We start from the raw sequence: 24,173 nt of genomic DNA on the forward strand, positions 1-24,173 counted from the left end.
AGGGATGGTTGCTTGTATACCATCATATCTCGCAGCACCGCTCCGATGTTTTCTCTTTTCATAAACTCAAATTACACTCACAAATTTCTACTGTCCTGGAAATTCATAACTGTAATTTAGCCCTCCTCTTGTGCCGCAGCCACTCTGCTCTGAGTGTACCCAATTCCATCAGATCTCTGAAGAAAAGCAGAGAAGGTCCTGATTAAGACTTGGCTGGGAGTCCTCTTAGGAAGACCAGAGGCTGAATGTGTTTCTCCATGTAGAACTAGAGTTCTGCCAAGAAGAACAGGCCAGAGGCCAATGTGGATCTGTACTGGATCAGCTGTGGTGACCCTGACCAACTGGGTGGTAGCCAAAAGACAAACAGCAACAACTTTAGCCCTTCTCGTACTTTGTTTGAAACTCAATTCACTGTTGGTAAGATTAGCTGTCCAGTATGACGAGCATGTCCTCTCCTGTCAGACTATGACTCTACCTGGGAAGCGCTACCTTGGAGTTCTGACCCTTTGGGGTTGTTCTACAATGCAATCCTGTGAGTTATATAAAAAATAATCCTTATAGCAATATTCTGGACCTGACTGTAGGTCAAGGGGCGTGAGATAATGTCCAGCATGCTGGTTATCAAGAATTCTGTCTTAAAGGTCCCACTTGGTGCTCAATCAGGAAGGCGCTTCATTCTCTGACTTTCCAAAGGATTACACTGAGGTGGGGAAAAAAAGGATGTCAGTCATGAAGAATGGCAGCAACGCCGTCTGATCACTGTAGTCAACATTTTGTATTGGGTAAGACTGTAGCTTGAAATGGGTCTGAAAGATGAATGATCAATCCAAAAATCAATTCTCTTTTGCCCCTGTAAAACCCCATCTGCTGGATTGTTAGTGGAGATGCCTGGCATTATGAGGGTCACTTAAAAAGAAAAATATATGTATGGTAACCATACTTATCGCTAGCGCTATAACAGAGTAATGGCCCATTACATTGCTACCTGAAAAAGTATGCTGCAATTGGGCGTTACCTTGTTTTCAAGGGTGTGTAGCGGGAAAATGATAATTTCTCTATATTGTGGACCTGCTGCATTTGATTCATAAGCAGCGGGTCCACAATTTATTCATCATTCTTCGTCAAAGCCATTTAAAGATGTCATTTGTGACTCACCTGTCTGCTGATTAAAGTTGCTAAAGCCCCGGTCACACGGCACTAATGAAGGGCACTGAAGCCAAAATGAAACAAATCTATACTTACGCTGACTTTCCGAGACATCGTTTAACTGTCGTCCAGCTTCGTCAGAATTTTCAAACTGTTGAAAAATGTGAACTAATCCTGACGACAACCTCAATTCATCTGTATTCCATTTTGCTTTCTGTCTTGATTGTTCCTCATCATTTGCGTAGTTCCCGTACCGTCAGCATTCCATTTGATTGTCGTCCAACTTTGTCCAACCTCCCAAGTCTGACGTTTTGCACGAACATTGACAATACCTGAACGGGTCAATAACTAAAGATCTGATGAGCTGAATGTGACTTGTCCATGTGTGGGACGAAAAGCAACGTTTTCATACAGAAACAATAGCGGCAACAACGTTTGATCAACTAATTTATCTATTTACGCACGTTGCAGCTGTCTCTGGCTGCAATGTTCATGTGCACACACACGTTGTTGTAGTGAAGGCAGACCTGTTGTCAAGACAACTAGCTCTTGCAGCTGCAAGCATCAAGGCCGCCGTTCACTTCGTTTTCTTTTGTTAGTTTTGATTTCGTTTTGGTCTTTTATGTGCTCTACACTCACAGGCTTTTTGGTGATGGATGAAGTGCCGGCTCATTCATCCACTTTTTCTCAACTATTTGTGGCTTTGTGACTTTTTTCCTTCGCTCAGCTAACGCCGTGTGCCACGTGACTGGTCCATAACCCTTACTCTTGCAGGGGTCGAATTAGTACGTGCATGTGCTAGTTTGTGCACGTATTATTCGAGCGGTGCACTTATTTTATACTGCACTAGCACTGGTGCAACTAACTTTATCCAAGTTTTATCAACTATAAGCGCCAGTAGAATGAACCAATAAAGGAATAAATAAGGAAAAAAACTATTTCCAGTGTGTTGTCTTCATCTTCCCTGCGTTTTATGACTCTCACACACAGAACGAGTTGCTGTGCTCTATTTGTTGTGGAAAGCTCACAAACGTCACCAGCGGCACCATCCCTGGGTTCACAACATCCTCATGAGATGTTCCCAATTCGGGGAGTTTCATTATTTGCTACTGGAGCTGCAGGAGCTCCAGTTTGAGGACCTCCTGTCCTGTTCACGCGCGCACATGTAAACAAAGAAAAGAAAAAAAAATACTGGCTGCCGCCGCGGTTCCTCGCTCTCTCTCCCCTCAAACTCTGTCATCATTGTGTTATAAACCAGTCACCATTTGTTTTATTATACATCTGTGTAGTTAATTAATAAAATTATCTTCACGGATGATTAGTTCGTCCTCGCTCTCTCTCCCCTCAAACTCTGTCATCACTGTGTTATAAACCAGTCACCATTTGTTTTATTATACATCTGTGTAGTTAATTAATAAAATTATCTTCACGGATGATTAGTTCGTGCGCAGGTGAAAAGAAAAAAACAAACAAAAACAACTGTCTGCCGCTGCTGCTCTCCCCTCAAACTCTCCCCAGAGAGGAAGAGTCTGACACATCAGAGGAGGAGTTTTAAGGTTGATATAAGACTGACTTTTGGTTGTACAAGTAACTTTTTTTGGGTGCAAGTCATTTTTTGTTACTTAGCACCAGTAAAAAGGAAAAAAAATCTGCACACTTCAGAGCTGTTCAAAATAGCTTTACTGAAGCTGCAAGCTTTCGGTCTGTGAGACCTTCATCAGGCAGAGTGCATGTTACAAACAGTGCTTCCTTTCAATGTGTTGCAATTTGTGCAACACGTTTTAAAAAAGCTGAGACATGGTATGTTTACCACTGTGTTACATCACTTTTCCTTCTAACAACACTCAATAAGCGTTTGGGAACTGAGGACATTAATTGTTGAAGCTTTGTAGGTGGAATTCTTTCCCATTCTTGCTTGATGTTCAACTTCAGTTGTTCAACAGTTCGGGGTCTCCATTGTCGTATTTTGCGCTTCATAATGCCCCACACATTTTCAATGGCCGACAGGTCTGGACTGCAGGCAGGCCAGTCTAGTACCCGCACTCTTTTACTACAAAGCCACACTGTTGTAACGTGCAGAATGTGGCTTGGCATTGTCTTGCTGAAATAAGCAGGGATGTCCCTGAAAAAGACGTTGCTTGGATGGCAGCATGTGTTGCTCCAAAACCTGGATGTACCTTTCAGCATTGATGGTGCCATCACAGATGTGTAAGTTGCTCATGCCATGGACACTAACACACCCCCATACCATCACAGATGCTGGCTTTTAAACTTTGCGCTGGGGACAATCTGGATGGTACTTTTCGTCTTTTGTCTGGAGGACACGACATCCATGATTTCCAAAAACAATTTGAAATGTGAGCTCACACGATTAAGCAATCAGATTTGGGGAAAAATGGAATTGGATTAGAATGTAACATATCAATCAAAACAGAGACCCAAATGACATAAAAAAGTGCTTATTATCAACCCCATGTCAAATATCTTTAATTTGTGCCAACTGGCTTTTGAATATTTGAACTGGATCAAAATTTGTATTATTTCTACATCAATTGTTCGAATGTAAGTCGTCGGCTCACATGTGGCTCACACATCAATCCACACATTTCACAACAAACCTACAACCCCAATTCCAACTAGGTTGGGACAATGTTTCTCAACGTTCAATTGCAAGAAATTTAGGAATTCCATACAATCCATAATATAACCAGAAGAATCAGAGAATCTGGAGAACTTTCTACATGTAAGCGTCAAGGCCGAAAACCAACATTGAATGCCCGTGACCTTCGATCCCTCAGGTGGCACTACATTAATCATTGTGTAAAGGACCTTACCACATGGGCTCAGGAACACTTCAGAAAACAATTGTCAGTTAACACAATTCGTCACTACATCTACAAGTGCAAGTTAAAACTCTACCATGCAAAGTGAAAGCCAAACATCAACAACATCCAGAAATGCTGCTGCCTTCTCTGGGCCCGAGCTCATTTGAAATGGACAGATGCAAAGTGGAAAAGTGTGCTGTGATCTGATGAGTCCACATTTCAAATTGTTTTTGGAAATCATGGATGTCATGTCCTCTGGACAAAAGACGAAAAGGACCATCCAGATTGTTCCCAGCGCAAAGTTTAAAAGCCAGCATCTGTGATGGTATGGGGGTGTGTTAGTGTCCATGGCATGGGCAACTTACACATCTGTGATGGCACCATCAATGCTGAAAGGTAAATCCAGGTTTTGGAGCAACACATGCTGCCATCCAAGCAACGTCTTTTTCAGGGACGTCCCTGCTTATTTCAGCAAGACAATGCCAAGTCCTATTTTGCACGTGTTACAACAGCGTGGCTTCATAGTAAAAGAGTGTGGGTACTAGACTGGCTGGCCTGCAGTCCAGACCTGTTGCCCATTGAAAATGTGTGGCACATTATGAAGTGCAAAATACCACAACGGAGACCCCGGACTGTTGAACAAAAAGTTGTACATCACGCAACAATGGGAAAACATTCCACCTACAAAGCTTCAACGATTAGTGTCCTCAGTTTCCAAACTCTTATTGAGTGTTGTTTGAAGGAAAGGTAATGTAACACAGTGGTAAACATACCACTGTCCCAGCTTTTTTGAAACGTGACGCAGGCATCCATTTCAAAATGAGCAAATATTTACACAACAATAAAGTGTATCAGTTTGAACATTAAATATCTGGTCTTTGTGGTGTATTCAATTGAATATAGGTTGAAGAGGATTTGCAAATCATTGCATTGTGTTTTTATTTACATTTTACACAACATCCCAACTTCATTGGAATTGGGGTTGTAAATGTCCCTGACTCACATTATCAACAACTACTGTACTCACATCCATATGTTTGTGCTTCATGTACACTAACTATATTTGTGTGTGTATATATGTTTCATCGTGTTGGATGCATGTCAGTCTTTTTCTTAAATGCCTATTTAATTGTCTCTTTGTATCTCAATATCGACCATGCCTTAATAAACATACACTCTGTCTGTTAAAACTACAAGTGCAGTGCTCGAAGGAAGTTTGTATTCCTATAGAAAATTGGGAGCTAAAAAATTTTATTAAAAAAAAGACCAAAATAAATACTGCATAATAATGCCAAATACCTCTGTCAAGACCAACTGAATTTTAAATAAAGTGTTGTGAAATGCCATCACCAGAATGCAGCGCTTTCAAATGCCACAGGTGTAAATACTAAAAATCATAACCAATGAATATACCTGTACAGTATTTAGCACAGTGCTTTAATTTTCCCTCAAAATAGAGAAGCTTGAATCTTCGACTGGACTGGGTTGCTTGACGTGAGGACGTTTCGCTTCAAATCACAGAAGCTTCCTCAGCTAAAATTCTTGCTCTGGTAGTCTGACTTCTGTCTTGACTCTTCTAGAGAAGAATAAAACAGAAGCCAACAAAAGCTGGAGTTTTTAACCTAACCAGACCCCTCCTACCGAGAGGCCGACTGCTACAGGCTAGTGACTAAACAATAGCTCTAATTAGCACCTATTGTGCTCTAGTTAGCACCCTCCTAATGACAGGGCAGCTGTCCCTCCTAATGATGGAACGGAAGCCTCTCCTGATGGCTCCCTTGATGACTCTCTTGATGACGTGACTAACTCATTACCATGAACAAAGGACTGAAACTGCTTTGACCTGAGTACCCCATTGTAAACAGGGGACAAAGCGTGTCTGAGACCCCCTTCCCGGTTAAGGCTGGGTTTCAACTGTTTTATAAAGAATGCTTCCTTGACACCTCTCTCAAACCATTTCTTCTCTCTGGCTAAGATTTTAACTTCCTTGTCCTCAAACATGTGGCTAGTGTCTTTCAGGTGGAGATGAACTGCAGACTGAGGTCCACTGGCACCCTCTCTGCGGTGCTGGTATAGCCTTTTGTGTAAAGGTTGCTTAGTCTCACCTATGTAGTGTTCATTACAGTTTTCCTGACATCTGATAGAATACACTACAATGCTCTGTTTGTAACTAGGGATCTTGTCCTTAGGGTGAACTAATTTCTGTCTCAAGGTGTTAACCGGTTTAAAGTAAACTGGGATTTTGTGCTGTCTGAAGATCCTCTGTAGTTTTTCCCCTACTCCTGCTAAATAAGGGAGAGACACTCCTCTTCTTCTTGTCTCCGTCTCCTGTCTATCTGGTCTCTTTGTTTTCTGGGACTTCTGCACTTTGTCCAGGGACCATCGTGGGTACCCACATACTGTGAGGGCTTTCTGTACAAGTTGTTGTTCTTTAGCCCTTCCCTCTGCAGTTGTGGGCAACTGTAGGGCTCTGTGTTGAAGAGTCCTGATCACCCCAAGCATGTGTTCAAGGGCGTGGTTTGAGCCAAAGAGCAGATATTGGTCAGAGTGAGTGGGTTTTCTGTAAACCCCTGTCTGGAGCTGCCTGTTCTCTCCAATCATAACATCACAGTCCAAGAAGGCTAAATGGTTGTTTCTGGCATCCTCATGTGTGAACTTGATATTGAAATCCACCGAGTTGATGTGTTCTGTAAAGTCCTCGACCTCCTGTTGTTTGATTTTAACCCATGTGTCATCGACATATCTGAACCAGTGACTAGGAGAGATGCCCGTGAAAGACGTCAAGGCTGTCTTCTCCACTCGCTCCATGTACAGATTTGCCACAATGGGGGATACCGGAGACCCCATCACACAACCATGGATCTGCCTGTAGTAATTCCCCCTAAACAGGAAATACGTAGTGTTAAGACAGATCTCCAAGAGTTGGCAGATGTGGTCTGGTGTGAGTTTGGTCCTTTCAAGTAGAGACACATCCTCCAGTAGTCTCTGCCCTGTCTCTGTCCTGTTTTTCTGTCTGCATGGAGTGGCGTCCCCCGGGTACAGTCTGTAGTATGTCTGCCTGTCAATGAGTCCCTCTTTCTCCAGGTTTTGGAGATAGCTAATGATTTACTTCTTATAGCCGCTCGTGGGGTCTCGTCTGCAGAAGGACCAAAGCATCCTTATCCTGCCAGCAGATAAAGGCAGATGCACGGTGGAGAGCAATGTAGTAGTGTATTCTATCAGATGTCAGGAAAACTGTAATGAACACTACATAGGTGAGACTAAGCAACTTTTACACAAAAGGCTATACCAGCACCACAGAGAGGGCGCCAGTGGACCTCAGTCTGCAGTTCATCTACACCTGAAAGACACTAACCACATGTTTGAGGACAAGGAAGTTAAAATCTCAGCCAGAGAGAAGAAATGGTTTGAGAGAGGTGTCAAGGAAGCATTCTTTGTAAAACAGTTGAAACCCAGCCTTAACCGGGGAGGGGGTCTCAGACACGCTTTGTCCCCTGTTTACAATGGGGTACTCAGGTCAAAGCAGTTTCAGTCTTTTGTTCATGGTAATGAGTCATTCACGTCATCAGGAGAGTCATCAAGGGAGCCATCAGGAGAGGCTTCCGTCCCATCATTAAGAGGGACAGCTGCCCTGTCATTAGGAGGGTGCTAACTACAGCACAATAGCTGCTAATTAGAGCTATTGTTTAGTCACTAGCCTGTAGCAGTCGGCCTCTCGGTAGGAGGGGTCTGGTTAGGTTAAAAAACTCCAGCTTTTGTTGGCTTCTGTTTTATTCTTCTCTACAAGAGTCAAGACAGAAGTCAGACTACCAGAGCAAGAATTTTAGCTGAGGAAGCTTCCGCGATTTGAAGCGAAACGTCCTCACGTCAAGCAACCCAGTCCAGTCGAAGATTCAAGCTTCTCTACTATGGAAACCACCTGGACAACTGAGAGCCTACACAGAAACCTTCCCTCAAAATATTTTATTTTACAAATTATCTCATCATTTTTGAATGGGGTATCTATTAAAGAGTAGAAACGGAAGGAAATCACTTGTAAGGCCTAAAAGAACTTTCTGTAGGAAGTATTTTAGCCATAAGGTCAAGTGAGGAGGGAAATGTTGGCTTTTTAAATACTTGAAAGACACTGGACTCATTTGAGATGATTTAGTACTGCAAAAATAGACTGATGCAGCAGGTGGCAGCAATGCAACAATAAGGATGCCGGCTGCCATTGTCCACAGGATCACGTTTTGACAGGAGTGTGTTTCATGTAATAATGAAGCCATAAAATGTATATGTATTTTTTTTAAGTTAGCGGTTTTATATGATGAAATAAACGTAACATGGAAACAAATTTTGATGGAAATCCGTAAACAAACAAAGGTTTTGCAGGACAGATGTCAAAATAAAGGTTTTTCAAAATTAGTCCCCAAAATTTTCATAATAAAGAATGCACCTCATCGTGCCACGCGCAAGCCAAATCCTAAAGCTGAGGTCTATCTGACAAACAGTCAGAGAGATATGCAAGCCACATGCACACACACAGACGTTTCTTGCTTTATAGATAGATGTAAGCGTAAGTACGAGGTCTGTTAGAAAAGTATCCGACCTTTTTTGATTTTTTTTCTAAAACCATATGGATTTGAATCACGTGTGATTGCGTTAGACAAGCTTGAACCCTCGTGCACATGCGTGAGTTTTTCCATGCCTGTCGGTTGCGTCATTCGCCTGTGAGCAGGCTTTGAGTGAGGAGTGGTCCACCCCCTCGGCGGATTTTCATTGTCAGGAAATGGCGGAATGATTTGGGCTTTTTTTCCCATCAGAATTTTTTTTCGGAAACTGTGAGAGACCTCCAGGTGGACACCGTTCGGAAAATTAATATGGCTTTCAGGGACGATTTTATGGGGATAACACAGATTAAGGAGTGCTCCAGACGGTTTAAAGACCGCCCACAACTGCTGAGAGCGCAGCCCCCATCGACAGGCTCACACCCCGCTGGAACAACCAGATCATTTCCAACGTGAAGGCTTTGTTGATCCGGGACCTCATCTGACTTTCACAAAAAGGCTGAAGATGTGTACATCAGCACTTTTTCGGTACATTCCACCGTTACAGGAGTTTTTTTCATGGAAAGAAAAGCAGAGGGACACGCCACGGAGCCGTTCATTACGCGGGACAAAACCACCTCGGTGTTGGTCTCACAGGACGGCTTAAAGGTGGATTTCAGATGGATTCCGGTTGCTTTTCAGGCTTCATCACGGCGTTGCTTTGTGCCATGCAGCTCCACCGCGACGCGCGGTGGAGCCGCTCCTCTTTCCATGACAAAAACTCCTGTAACAGTGGAATGTGCCGTTCATTTCTAAACTGGATGCTGTCTTGATCCGGTATGTCGTCTGACTAGCACAGGAATTGTGAAAAGAGTGGACATCAGAATTTTTTTGGCACATTGAGACAGACGTGCGGAGGAATTCTGCGCGTCGCGGTGGAGCTGCATGGCGCAAAGCAACGCCGTGATGAAGCCTTCCAGGACATGTTGGGGCAGGTCCAGCTCATGCACAATCACAATCGGATAATCACATGACTGAAAAGCAACCGTAATCCATCTGAAATCCACCTTTCAGCCGTCCTGTGAGACCAACACCGAGGTGGTTTTGTCCCGCGTTATGAACGGCTCCGTGGCGCGTCCCTCCGCTTTTCTTTCCATGAAAAATCTCCTGTAACGGTGGAATGTACCGAAAAAGTGCTGATGTCCACATCTTCAGCCTTTTTGTGAAAGTCAGACGAGGTCTCAGATCAACAAAGCCTTCACGTTGGAAATGATCTGGTTGTTCCAGCAGGGTGTCAGCCTGTCGATGGGGGCTGGGAGCGCGCCGCACTCTCAGCAGTTGTGGGCGGTCTTTAAACCGTCTGGATCACTCCTTAATCTGTGTAATCCCCATAAAATCATCCCTGAAAGCCATATTAATTTTCCGAACGGTGTCCACCTGGAGATCTCTCACAGTTTCTGGAAAAAAATTGATGCAGCAAAGCTTCAAATCGTTCAGACATTTATTCGCAATAATAATCCGACGAGAGGGGTGGACCAGTGCTCACACAAAGCCTGCTCACAGGCGAATGACGCAACCGACAGGCGTGAAAAAACTCATGCACGCGCACGAAGGTTCAAGCTTGGCTGATGCAATCACACATGATTCAAATCCATATGGTTTTTGAAAAAAATAAAAAGGTCAGATACTTTTCTAACAGACCTTGTACACCTTTTTGTGCATCCCACTCACCCATTCAAACACAGCCTCATACGATAGGGCCTGCCTCATTTAACAGCCGAGTCAAAACTTTGAAAAAAAAATTAACCCCTGCCTTAAATAAGTGCTGGGAATTATCTGCATTAAAAGAATTAAATTTAGTCGAGTCACTCTTTTTTCTAAGCCTGCTGCAGAGTGGTACCTTAACCCTCTGGGGCCGATGCCTTCGTATACAACAGCTAAGACCAAGCTTTACTAAATTATAAATAACTATTTAATGATATGAGACAGAAACTTCCTTTTTTTTTGCTGAAAAGTTAACTCCACGGACATTCGACCCACCGTCGGCCATCTTTGTACTCCTCATAAAAGCTGTGTGATGATGTGTGCAATGTGAGTGTCCAATCGGAACTGGTTCACCGTCACATGGTTTTCCAAAATCCAATCGTAGGGCAGATTCACCTCACGTGAAAAGCCAAAGATCATTTTCAGGAGTGATATGTTACTAGTTGGCCCGTTTGAATAGCCCCCTGGGTGCTCCAATGAGTACATACTATTGGGCTCCAAATGCGCCCTGCGCCATTACGCACAGCGATCAGTGAAAGCAGATGGAGCAGACGGAGAGCCTCTGATGACAATCTCATGTGCTCAAACAAAGAGTGTGTAACTATCAGGATTGCTCCACTTGTTTGCATGTGAATGTTACTGGATAACTCTGTTGCTTTTACCATGAAGACAAAAAAAAAACACATAGATCATTTTGTATATATTGTTCAAAATGTGCATTTGTGTTTATTGTTTGAACCTTTTGTTGTACAGTCTTTCACACAAGACCTCAAATTACGTTCATAAAGTGTCAAAACAGTTGTTTATTATAGTTTGCTGTGTGTTTTGAATAAATGTGTGTGGAAAATTATTTTCCGCTTTACTTTTTACTTCCTTAATTTTGATTGTAAACCTTTATTACACTTACATAAAACACAACAAAAGCATATATATTATGAAAGCACAGGTTGTCCTGAAAAAAAGAGACATAAAACTTGATTGTGGGATGCAGGGAGACCTGTTAACAGCAATAATAAAACATTTATGCCAGACGAGTGAACTGTCCAAAAAAATACCCTCGGACCCCAGAGGGTTAAAATCCTAAAGTCTGATTTATGCTTCTACAACTTCGTAACTCCATGGCCATGCAATGACGTCACCATGCGCGTTACCCTTTTAAAGTTCTCTGTCGTGGTGGTGATTAATGCAGTTTACTGCAGGAACACAGGCTTTTTCTGGATCAATTAGAGCTCCACTTCTTTATACAATCATCAACCTCCAAACCAATGTTACTGTATGTGCAGTTTATTTTCATGAATTGCAGGTCATTTGAGCATCTTTGTAGTTTTTACACTCAGTGTTGTAAAGCTGGTCATATATGCAGACTTTTCTGAAATGTTCTTCTATTTGATCCATGATCAAAATGTAACGGTGAAGGGAGAGGAAGGAGTTAAACTGGAAAAATGACCAATCACAGCCTTTGTCTCCATCATTTAGCACGTGCGCATCAGGCTACAGGGAGTGTTCACACCCACGCAGAGGGCTTTGATCTAAAGCGGTTTTCTTTGGTTACCACACCCAGGGATATGTGAGAAACTTATATTACAGTGTGGGCAGCAAGCAGCATTTTGTTAATAACCAACGGTCTTGAATAAAAGTCTGCCTCGTTTAGGCACCGGGTCTGAGCACGGTTTGAAAAAAAAAAAAAAAACTTCTGACTTTTGCTGAGTGGTGTGCCTGCTTGGGTAGACTTGGTGTCAAATGCAACCAGGTGACAGCTACTTGGGGAAATGAGCCGAGGTGCGTTGACTGGTAACACAGCTTGTTACGGTGCCAAACTCACCAATGTGTAAGAGCAGCTTGTTTACTTACAGTTTCCCATCTTTTTCTGCATAAATATCTCCTGCACAACAGCAGCTTTACATCTCAGCGAGTCCAGACTTTATGGTTTAAAACTTTGATAGCAACTCCTCAAAATGACGCATATGAGTGAAATTTGCAAAGCAACAATAACATGTGACAAATGGTGATCAACAAGTAACAACATGCAAATGAGTGTAATACAGTACATTTATTTTGTGTTCTGATGACATAATCCTGTCACATGTGATCATATTAAGTCTGTTGGATTCATACCAGCATTCCGAGTAGTGACCACAGAAAAAGGGAATCTGGAGCCAGAGCTTCTCCGGGGCACAATCTGAGCCACCAGCTGACACACATTCATCAAACGTCTGAAACACAGGCACATAGCGTGGACAACTGTCAAGTATCTGACAGTGAGCATGCTATGCTACTTTTGTATGAGAAAAAAGTTTACTTAAGAAAATTAAACACATAAAAAGTGAATTAGTGATATTTCCACCTTTTTGTCTCCTTGTTTCCTGCGTCTCAGGCCAGGCCGGTAGTCATCCCCAAAACGTAGGAAGTAATAGTATGACACGAGCCGCTCGATGGGATCCCGGATCACATTGATGTAGATCGGTTTTCTCTTCACCCCAAACCTGAGCAAAATAAATAGATTTAGACAACCCAACAATTTTTTTTTTACATAAACGAATATGAAAAGTGAAGTAGGAGCTGAATATGTTCATGCTGAAACATGGTGGCAGTTAAGATCTGAACTGTGATTTCTGCTGCATTTTCACAAGTCAAGACCTTTAAATGACCAAAAGTGGGAGCAACCGCACTTAGTTTAATAAACACAGTTTGTATTTCTTTACTTAGTGAAGTCCAGGAAGGAGACATGGCCATGGTAGAACGCCGGCTTCATCTCCCTCCATTCTGTTACATTCTTTACAAACCGCACCTGAAGCAACACACAGTGAGAAAAATATGGGGAAGCAAACAGGAAGTGGAGATTGGAGGCGTGCGTGAGGTGTGGCACTGACCTGGTCCTGTATGGACATGACCGGGTTGTTCTTGGTGGTGTTGATGTGCAAGACGTGGTAGTGGTTTTTCCCGCACAGATCGTAGGCGATGTTGGTAAAGGAGGTACTCGCCGTCTTGGGCACTCGGTTGTAAATAATGACGACATCATCTTCGCTCTCAAACAGCGATGAGGCCGATGTCTCCCGTTCACGCAGGCCGTCCTGCGTGTGCCGCTGCTCAATTTCCCGTACCTCATGTCTGGCGATGGCCCGTTCTGGAGGGAAGACAAGAAACTTGGTAAAGACAGAGATTCAGAACAAACATTCTGAGAAGAACATGGCATCAAGACTCTAGTTCCGGGAAAGAAATTATTTGGTGAAAGTTACTGATAACCCAGGAGACGGACCTGTCCATGGAGGCGAAACAATCCACCTGACCATTCTATTAAAGTCTCTTATAATGACTGTAAGCCATACGACAAAATCATCTAATCAAACTGTAACATGTCTCGCAGCGCTAACATAAAAGTTAGCTTCAACTAACGTTAATCTGCTAACTGAAAAGTTTACTGTGATTGCACTAAACTGATAAACCGCTAAAGCAGTTGGCTGAAGTTCCTGATAACCACAAACTTTTATTATACACATTTAGCTTTGGCTTTGTTTTTAGTCTTTAAAACCTAGAAAAATAAACCTAAAGAGCTAATAATGTTTATGTTGTAGCATAAACATGGATATTTTCAAACAGGCTTAGCAGAGCAGATGATGTACATAAATAATTAAATAACCAAATTAAATTAAACCATAGGTTCAATTCAACATAGTTTATTCACACTACAGAAAGTTTTTGAACTTTTTAACAATCTATTTAATTTATGTATTGACTCTGGCTTGGTCTTTACCTATTATGTGCAAATTTGAAGATTTTGCTTAATGGATCAATGTTTAAGCTCCAATAGGAACAGAGATTAGCATTTACAAACATTTTTTTAACTGCCAAATTAATTAATGTATTTATTTTTATGTTTGCCAACTTCGTTAGCAGAAGAAAATTTAGTGGAAGCTAATTGGTCTGCTACTGGTTTTCAAAGTTAGTTGAAAAGTGAATCTGATAATAAAAAAGTTAGGTTTTCTAATTAGCTGTTAGCCAACTTAAAGTTAGCAGTAGTAAATTTAGTGGAAGCTAACTGGTCTGATAATGGTTTTCAAAGTTAAGCCCCTTCACACCGGCGCAAACATAGAGTTGCACATTGCGACGTACCTACTACGCTGAGTTACGCAGCTCAGCACCGAGTTTTTACTCCCCAATGCTGCAGTAAGCAGAAGAAATTCAACATGTTTAATTTTTTTCTGTGTAGAGCACTGGACGCTTAAAGCTTGCCGTTTTAAGCAAGTCTGTGCTTCTGCATGTACGTCTGCACTACACTGAGCTACTGCATGCAAATCTACACAGCTGTACACTGTAGAAACTGAGTCAGTGGCTCCGAACATTGCACAGTAGAAACAGAATCTGGTTTGTGAGTGCTGCTGTGGAGGGAGAGATGCAGCTGCTTCCTTTGCGTGTGGTGCTGATGTGGGGTGTGGCGTTATGGGGGGACGTGCGGCTACTGTCATGCTGTGGTGCTGGCCGGCCAGGAAGAATTTGTCGGCGTCCTCCACCAGTGCACTGCAGTCCGTGATTGTGGTGTTGGCCAGCGTTGTGCGCACATGAGGAGGGAGTCGGTTCACAAAAAGTCTGGCTGATGTCCTCCCATGAGCTGCAGCATTCTGTCCAAAAACTCTGAAGGGCTTGCTGTCCTCCAGCCTGTGCAGAGAGAAGAGCCTACTGGACCTTTCAGCATCTGACAGTTCAAACGTTTTGAGGATCTTCATGGCTGTGTATTTGTTCACAGCAGGGGAGCTTTGCAGGAGCGTGATCAGCCTCGTTGGTGCTGCTGAGTGCCGACACAATTTAATAATATTTTGTGTCACCTGCGGTGATCTCTCAGAGTGAACTGCGCCTCGGTTTGTGCAAACCAGGGGGCAGTTTACAGAAGCATGACTTTGAGCATCAAGTGTGAAAAGGTTTCAGATTTGTGTGTGAACAGGTTTGATCCACGCAGTCCATGGCACGTGATCCAAAGTGCGTGTGAGTCTGTGGTGAAATAATAATCCACGCAGCCAGTGTGATCCAACGTGCATGAGTCTGTGATAAAATAATCCATACAGCCCGCATATCTCTCTCTCTCTCTCTCTCAAAAAGAAGCCTGACATTTAAGTATGTGAGTTTAAATGGGAATATTTTCCTCTTTTTTCTTTTTTTGGGAGGAACACACAACAGACTCTGAACTTTGTGATCTGATGTTACGAGCTGTGATGAGACAGCACTGCTTCCAAGTGCAGCGATGTGTTTTGCACAGCTGGCAGGAGTGAACTGAAAAGAGTTGAATTGGTTTTAAATAGCGCCCAAAAGCAAACATAAACAGCTGCAAGCAAATCTACAAATGCAATGACACACGATATCCAGGAAAAATTCCGGGTACGTGCGCATTTCAGGCCTACTCTAAACGCAATACAACGTAACTCTACGTTTGTGCTGGTGTGAAAGGGGCTTGAGCTGAAAAGTGAATCTGCTAATAAAAAAGTTAGGTTCTCTAATTAGCTGTTAGCTAAACTGTGATCACTACCGCTCACAAGTATACAGTGATCATATCATTTTAAAGTGAAACCAGTGACTGTGCACAGTAAGTAACTCTTCAAAACTGTTACACCTCAAAAATTATGTGGACCCCCACCGCTAGGGTGGTTCAAAAAAATAAAAGTTGGAAATTCATTACTCTCACCCCTTCATTTTATGATGCTTTGGGAAAAAGAAAGCCTGCCGAATATTGTTGTCATACATTAATATTTAGAGGTAGCACATCATAGCTGAAGGTTGTAAATATATCAATTATCGTTGCCCGAGTGCCCGTGCAATAGGTTATCCATTATCCAGTATCTAATCACATCACTTATAAAGAGGATAGAAGTTAACCACCTGAGTGTAACTAAAGTACAATTTTATATTCAATTTAAAACTATACCTGGGTTTAAATATTTCTCACAAACAACATACTTTCAAAAATGTTATTTTAGGCTACAAGCTGAAAATTTTGCTTCAATTCACAGCTTCTTTTCTTTCAGGTCTTTGGTGATGGTGAATCTAACATGAGATAAATGTAAAAAGAGACACTTACTGACTTAACATGCTTAACCATTAACTGGAAACTTCAGTAAAACATGTCAGCTACTAGAAGTAGAACATTTGTATACCTTATTGGTTCCACCGACTAAAATAAAGGGAAACAAATAGCCCTCAAATGGGCAAATACTCAAGGTATTTTTCTTCAAACACACTGATTTGAAGAAAACTGTCCATGATGCTGCTGTGACCTCTATAGACATGGCAATTCCTTTTTGGGAGAGAGCTAGAATCCCACTGAGGGCAAAGCAGCATCTGATCACAAAGTTAGAAAAGGTGTTTGGAAAATGGAAAACATTGAAAAAGACCAAGAATCGCAATACAGACAAGCAGAAGAAAGATGAAACAGTGTTTTGTGAATCTTTGGAGGACTTGTTTGACATGGCACATCAGGATGTCCTAACAATGATAAAGTTTGAAGATGACAGACAGTTCCTACTTGCTCAGCGAGAGAAAGGTAGAGGATGCATGACAGGCATAGATAAAATACAAACTGCCAAAGAACAAAGAGCAGAAAAAAGGAAAGCTGCAGAAGCAAAATACAAAGAGAAACTGGAGGAGCCTGGACCATCTAATGTCTCACTACCTGACACTGTCTCCAGCCAGAGTGAAGAGAACACAGAAAGTCCAGATGAAGAATTTGTTATGCCAGTAGTGCCACAAAAAGCCAGTAAAATTAAAGCTGTTGTAACACCAGGACTTGCAGCAGCATTGGATAGGACCAAAACAACAGACAGAAGTGCCACCTATATTCTGACTGAAACGGCAGCAAGTCTTGGTCATGATGCAAGTAACTTAAATATCATTATCATGTAAAGGATGTTCTCTTATGTTACACAGCTGTATAATTGGTTCTTGTGCTGATTCATACATTTTTGAATATTAAGTACTGCAAGGCATAAAGAATATTATTGTTTGGAGCTAGATCAAAATATATGTGGAAATATATAAAGCATAGACTTATTTAAATTTATCAATAATGAAACAGTATTTCATCAATAAAATGAAAATGCAATGTTTGATTGTTACAAAATCTTCGCTAACCCAATATGTAGGTATTGTAGGAGCATGATACATGTACGAGAAGAACTGCATCTCACAATTCATGTTTTAGTGTTAACTATTTTATGGGATATGAAAAGATTTGATTTTCCAATGTATTGCCATAATTTCTGTCCTGACATATCAATGTTAAACTTACAGAAATAATTTGGAAATATCTGGAAATGACCATACTATATGACAAAGTTATTGCCAGCAAAATCTTTAAGGACTGTGTGCTACCAGTAAAAATTATTAGAGTTTTATGAAATTGTACATGATGTGTTTTTATGTTAGGTACAACAAATTTAGAGGGTGAGACTTGACGTTTTTTGAAAAAACATTTTGACCATTTTTATGGACCACCCTACCCACCGCGTGAGAGAAGACCCGACGTTCATTAAAAGCAGGTTTGTTTCATGTGAACCATCTCTCTGGGTGAGTAAAAAGATAAAGGTCTCTTCCTGCTTCACACCACAGTATAGAATAATGACAAACAGAATATTAATTCATCAGTTTCTCAGCAGCCAATTTCACACTGTAGTACCACTTCTCTTATCCCTAATCAGATTCGACTTTGATATCTGCCTCCCACCTTTACTTTCACTTTTTATTTAACCACAGAGTGAAGTAAGCATGTGTCAGCTTTAATCAGATACTTTATATTTTTACGCAAAAAGATAATGTTTTCACCTGTGTCTGCAGTTTGGTTGCATTATTTAATTATTAGCAGGATGAATCAAAGGCCTAAGTGTTATGTGTCGACGCGGGTTGAGGAGTGGACCTGCGTCAGACGGAACCCAGCGCTACAAATAACCAGAAAAGCGGTTTCAAAAACAATATATTTATTTCACCCGCTGTGCATAAAAAGTGTAAAAACAAAAATAGCGTCCTTCTGGTGGAGTGACTGTTGGCACGCTCTCCAGCGCCCGCAAGGATCAAAGCCCGGCGCTCCTGGACCCACTACCACCGCCAAACACCCCCCAGGTGGACACGACAAACTGACTCTCTGTGAAGCAAAGAAGAGGTGAGGTAAGTCAGCAGTTACAACAATATCTTTCAAAAGACACACGCTATCAGCAACACATTCAGGTCTGTATCTTTTTTAACTTTATGCAAATGAGCAGCTTCTCACAACAGGTGGAGGATCACTTATCCGCACGCCACAGCAGTGAGAAGCAAGCTGCACAATTCTCATTACAATTCAAGTATACTGTGTAACAAAACACCAAGTTACTATCAACAATTAGTCAAACACTTAATCACCTTTGATGTGTGCTGACAGCATGTGTCCTCACCCTTCCTTGCTTCACGGGCTCGATGTGTCAAACCCAGGCGCGGTCCTCAGCGTCTCACAAACGAACATCACAAGGTCGAGTTCCCGGCAGTTCTGCTTGAATCACACATGACTTAAATGCAGAACGCCATCCAATTATCTGCTTCAGCTGAAAGTCTTTAAGGTTGCATGTGCGCACCAGTCACAGGTGCTACACATGATGTTGATGAGGGTGAGGACTCTTCAGCCAGCACCTTCTCCACAAACAAATCAGTTTCCATGCCACCTGAAGAGCAAAGAAAAGAAAAGAACACCAAAATATCCAGCCACACCCCCCAACACACAACACTAAGCATGGCTTGACGAGGTGGGTTGTATTGGGTGTAAATTGTGCCAGTTCAAATATGCAAATCACAAATGGTATTTCCATACAGGACAGGTCGAGGCCCGAGTTAATGTTGACCACAAGTACTGTAGATCAGCAGGGTACTAGCAGAAACTATGTAGCTGTTGGTCAGGAGGAGGTGGAGAGGAGGAATGCATGTCCTGAGGCAGAAGGCAAAGAGGAAGGGTAGAAGTACGGAGGTGAGTCAGAACTTTGAATGTCGGCAGTACGACTGGTAAAGAGAAAGAGAAAATTGATATGATGGAGAGGAGAAAGGCAGATATACTGTGTGACAGGGTGATGAGCGTGAAGTTGGAAATTGAAGGGGTGACAATGAATATCATCAGTGCATATGCCCCACAGATAGGTTGTTAGATGGCGGATAAAGCTGATTTCTGGAGTTAGATGAGGTGGAAAAAAGTGGACCCAAGGAAGATAGTATGGCTACTGGAGCAGACTTCAATGAACATGTTGGTGAAGGCAACAGGGGTGATGAGGAGGTGATTGGTAAATATTGGATCAAGGAGAGGAATGTGGTATGACAGAAGGTGGTGGATTTTGCACAAAGGATGGAAATATACTCAACAAAAATATAAACGCAACACTTTTGGTTTTGCTCCCATTTTGTATGAGATGAACTCAAAGATCTAAAACTTTTCCACATACACAATATCACCATTTCCCTCAAATATTGTTCACAAACCAGTCTAAATCTGTGATAGTGAGCACTTCTCCTTTGCTAAGATAATCCATCCCACCTCACAGGTGTGCCATACCAAGATGCTGATTAGACACCATGTTTAGTGCACAGGTGTGCCTTAGACTGCCCACAATAAAAGGCCACTCTGAAAGGTGCAGTTTTGTTTTATTGGGGGGGGGATACCAGTCAGTATCTGGTGTGACCACCATTTGCCTCATGCAGTTCAACACATCTCCTTTGCATCATCCGTGAAGAGAACACCTCTCCAACGTGCCAAACGCCAGCGAATGTGAGCATTTGCCCACTCAAGTTGGTTACAACGACGACTGGAGTCAGGTCAAGACCCCGATTGAGAACGACAAGCATGCAGATGAGCTTCCCAGAGACGGTTTCTGACAGTTTGTGCAGAAATTCTTTGGTTATGCAAACCAATTGTTCCAGCAGCTGTCCGAGTGGCTGGTCTCAGACGATCTTGGAGGTGAACATGCTGGATGTGGAGGTCCTGGGCTGGTGTGGTTACACGTGGTCTGCGGTTGTGACGCTGGTTGGATGTACTGCCAAATTCTCTGAAACGACTTTGGAGACGGCTTATGGTAGAGAAATGAACATTCAATACACGAGCAATAGCTCTGGTTGACATTCCTGCTGTCAGCATGCCAATTGCACGCTCCCTCAAATCTTGCGACATCTGTGGCATTGTGCTGTGTGATAAAACTGCACCTTTCAGAGTGGCCTTTTATTGTGGGCAGTCTAAGGCACACCTGTGCACTAATCATGGTGTCTAATCAACATTTTGGTATGGCACACCTGTGAGGTGGGATGGATTATCTCAGCAAAGGAGAAGTGCTCACTATCACAGATTTAGACTGGTTTGTGAACAATATTTGAGAGAAATGGTGATATTGTGTATGTGGAAAAAGTTTTAGATCTTTGAGTTCATCTCATACAAAATGGGAGCAAAACCAAAAGTGTTGCGTTTATATTTTTGTTGAGTGTAGTTGTCATGCATGATTATTTTCAGAAGGACGAACACAGGCTGATGCATAAGAGTGGAAGTTGGAAGTTGGACTTGGTCCTGTGTACGATATGCATCCTGAAAGAAATTGGTGACTTTAAGGTGGTGGCAGAAGAGTGCATAGTTAGACAGCATGACAGGTGATTTGTAGGATGACCTTAGAGCGAGTGAGAGCTGAACCAAGGATCAGATGGTGGAAGCTGAAGGAGGAATGAGACAGACATTCAGGGAGGAGGTGAGATGGGAGGTGGGAAAGAGATGCTGGATGACTGGGCAACTACTTAAGTGCTGATGGTGACAACTAGGAAGGTGATACCTGGATGGAAGAAGGAAAACAAGTAAACTTGGTGAATGAATGATGAAGTACAAGGAGGAAGAGGTCGGCAAGCATGAGCAGCTGGCACCATGTTACAGCTGTACGCCAAGTGCTATAAGCATTTACTCAGTTATCTCACTTCTTTTTAAGCCTATGGTAGGCGGGAACCTTTCGGACTTGCTCAAAAAGAGCCTTGTTAAGCCCCTGATCAGAAAGAATGGAAGAGATAAATCTTGAATAAGTTTGATGTGTTTCTTTATATAATAAATTCTGGTTTGTCCGATTGCTCCATGTGCCATCTCTCGATACAGCAGACGACCACACCACCTTCACAAAGGTGATCGAGACACTTAGATTTTATTTATCCAAAGCTTCTGGAAAGACTACCAATGTGAATTTTCAAGTGTGAGAAGTGTCAGGTAAAGACTTATGCCTGGTTCACACAACAAGATTTTCAAATTGTCTGTAGGTTTCCAATACCTTAGAGACCACACACATGGAGATAAAAAAAATCATAGATCTAACAGGTTTGGTGGTACAGTGTGTGGTGTGCAGCCACAAGGTAAAGACAACATGCCACACACAAACAGATTTCACACACGAACATTCCCAGGTTAGTCAGGAAATCTCGCAAAATCTCTCAAGATTAAACATGACTTCGGAGTAAACAAACATGGTGGATGAGGAAGACACAATGGAGATAGTTTGTGGACTATTTCTAATGGAAGAAAAAGGATACAAAAAGAAAAAGAAAAGGCACTGGTTAAAGGAGTGGAGACAGCGCGACCACCGGACTTTCTGGTGCGCCACTACAGCCGTTTTGATTTTGGATTCTACTCCTTTTTGATTAGCTGCACTTCACATTCAGCAGGCATTGTGCTCATTTGTGGTTGGGGGACACCACACATGCTGGGATATCGGGCCAAGACAATCCAACATGTTGAATATCCACGATTTGCTGTCTGAGCGGTCCTGATGTCCGTCTGAGCAGACTAGAGCACTCTTAACGCAGGAATATCTGATAGGATTATCTTTAGAGCCATCACAGTAGTCGGGGTGTCCTTAAGATTGTCGGAAGAGGAAGATCGGGTCCAAAATCGGCAAAATTATCTTGCCGTGTGAACCAGGCATTAGCAAGGTGATTAAATGAAAGTTATTTGCTTGTGGATACACTGCACTGTAAATGCAGAAGATGTGGGGTATTTCATTCTGAAATCACAAAACGAAACCTCAGTCTGAAAAGAATTAAAGAAGCCTGAGCCTTTGTTACCCTCGAGCTTTTCTTCAGCTCAATTCGTCTCAGACTGACTGGAGTTGACAATGCCCCTGAGCACTCTGCAGGAAGGGAAGCATGTTTGTGTGTGTGTTTGAAGAGGGGACTCAACACAATATTGGAGACCCTAATACCCGTGGGAGCCCACAGTGGAGCCAGCGGGCAAATAAAGCCCTCTGTAAAGCCCTTCCTGGCTACTGAGACACTGTTACCGCTTGACTGGCCTTTTCATCTTAAAGCCTGGCATCTGGAAGGCCAATTAAGATGTCGCCTGTGATTCGTCCGCCATTTCCATCTGTGCAAGCACACACCGACATACATGTGCATACGTCACACGTGCATGAAAACACTCACTGCTCTCTCTCGTACATGCTTGAGAACAGCTGTTAATGTTCCGCTGATCGAAGCTGGATTTGGTTACAACCAGAGCCGCTTGCTCTTGCGCGCGCTCACTTTGGCTGACAGCGGAGACATGTCAGGTGGTTGGAATGGCGGAAAGCTGTCAGCTCTCAGTATGCACAACAACTGAAATGGAGACGTTCATTCACGCATCAATCCAAAGCACGCTTCGGCCAAAAACAACAGCAGTACCAGTTGCTATGTTGGTACTTTACTGCCTGGGCTTGGATGTCCTTTCAAGATTATTTTATGACTGAAAGGAGACTGAAACCAGAGAAAGGACACAACATGAAACAAGGAAACTCATGATGGCTAGAAGCACCTGCAGTGATTTTCTGTAAAACTCGCCATCATATTGCCAATATTCCACACATCATACAGTTAAATCCTCCCTACAAGAAACACACCTGGGATTGATGAATACCTGGGGGTTGGTAAGGTTAGAGCTTACTCGTGTGAAGCGCCTTGAGGCAGTGTTGTTGTGAACTGCCACTATATAAATGAAATAAATTGAATTGGGAGTACATACAGTGTTCTTGATGTATGAAGTTTCTTCTTTAATACAGGAATTTCAGTTTTGCAACTATTTACACTGACATTCAGCCAAAGGTCTTCACAGAAATATGAACTGGAGAAACAACATACCCGAATATAGGTGCAAGCATAAATAAGGGGGCCAAGCAGCATCCACTAGAGACTAAACCAGGTTTTCTACTTTTCCTTCACAATTCCTCGCAATGAGGTCACAAGTCCACGCAACAAGTTTGGCTTTGATACATCAAAGCTTTACTGAGACATGACTTTCATTCCTATCTGCCAGCTTTGCCACTTATTTCAACTGGCTGTAGACAACGCTTTGAAAATCCAACAGCCACCTAGACAGACTAGTGAAGCTTGATCTGAAGAACAACTGTGCCAATTTTCAAGACGGCTGAATGAAGTTTGAGCTGTGAAAGTTTTTTCTTTAAACTTTTCCACAAAATCCAATATGGTGGAAAATCTGGTGGAAACTGATGCCAAATACAGCTGTGCTCAAAACTTTAACTACCCTGGCAGAATTTTGGATTTCTTGGCCATTTTTCAGAGAATATGAAACTCATGGTTAGTGGTTGGCTGAAGCCATTTATTGTCAACCAACTGTGTTTATTCTTTTTAAATCATAATGACAAAAGAAATAACCCACATGACCCTGATCAAAAGTTTACATACTCCTGTTCTTAATACAATGTGTTGCCCCCTTTAACATCAGTGACAGCTTGGAGTCTTTTGTGGTAGTTGTGGACGAGGCTCTCTGATGGTAAAGCTGCCACTGAATATGTTTTGGGCTTTATTTACATCACTACTAAGAAATCTGCATGGAATAGACAGTTATCAAAAACTGATTGACTGTGCAAGAAAGAGAAGAGTGAGGAAAGCCACCAAGACACCCAGACAA

General features: G+C 42.4%; 1 protein-coding gene across 2 annotated transcripts in view; it reads right to left on the reverse strand.

Annotated features, from left to right (window-relative positions):
• hs2st1a (heparan sulfate 2-O-sulfotransferase 1a) overlaps nt 1–24,173 on the reverse strand; it is a 93,089-nt gene that overhangs the window by 5,784 nt on the left and 63,132 nt on the right. For both annotated transcript variants that reach the window (XM_034183247.1, XM_034183246.1), the window contains exons 2-5: nt 13,135–13,388; nt 12,967–13,052; nt 12,609–12,747; nt 12,380–12,477 (exon numbers count right to left, since the gene is read on the reverse strand). In XM_034183247.1, coding sequence (XP_034039138.1) covers nt 12,380–12,477; nt 12,609–12,747; nt 12,967–13,052; nt 13,135–13,388 — 577 coding nt within the window. The remainder of the gene's footprint in view (nt 1–12,379; nt 12,478–12,608; nt 12,748–12,966; nt 13,053–13,134; nt 13,389–24,173) is intronic.

This window comes from Thalassophryne amazonica, chromosome 12 (genome assembly GCF_902500255.1).
Source record: "Thalassophryne amazonica chromosome 12, fThaAma1.1, whole genome shotgun sequence".
Lineage (NCBI taxonomy): Eukaryota > Metazoa > Chordata > Actinopteri > Batrachoidiformes > Batrachoididae > Thalassophryne > Thalassophryne amazonica.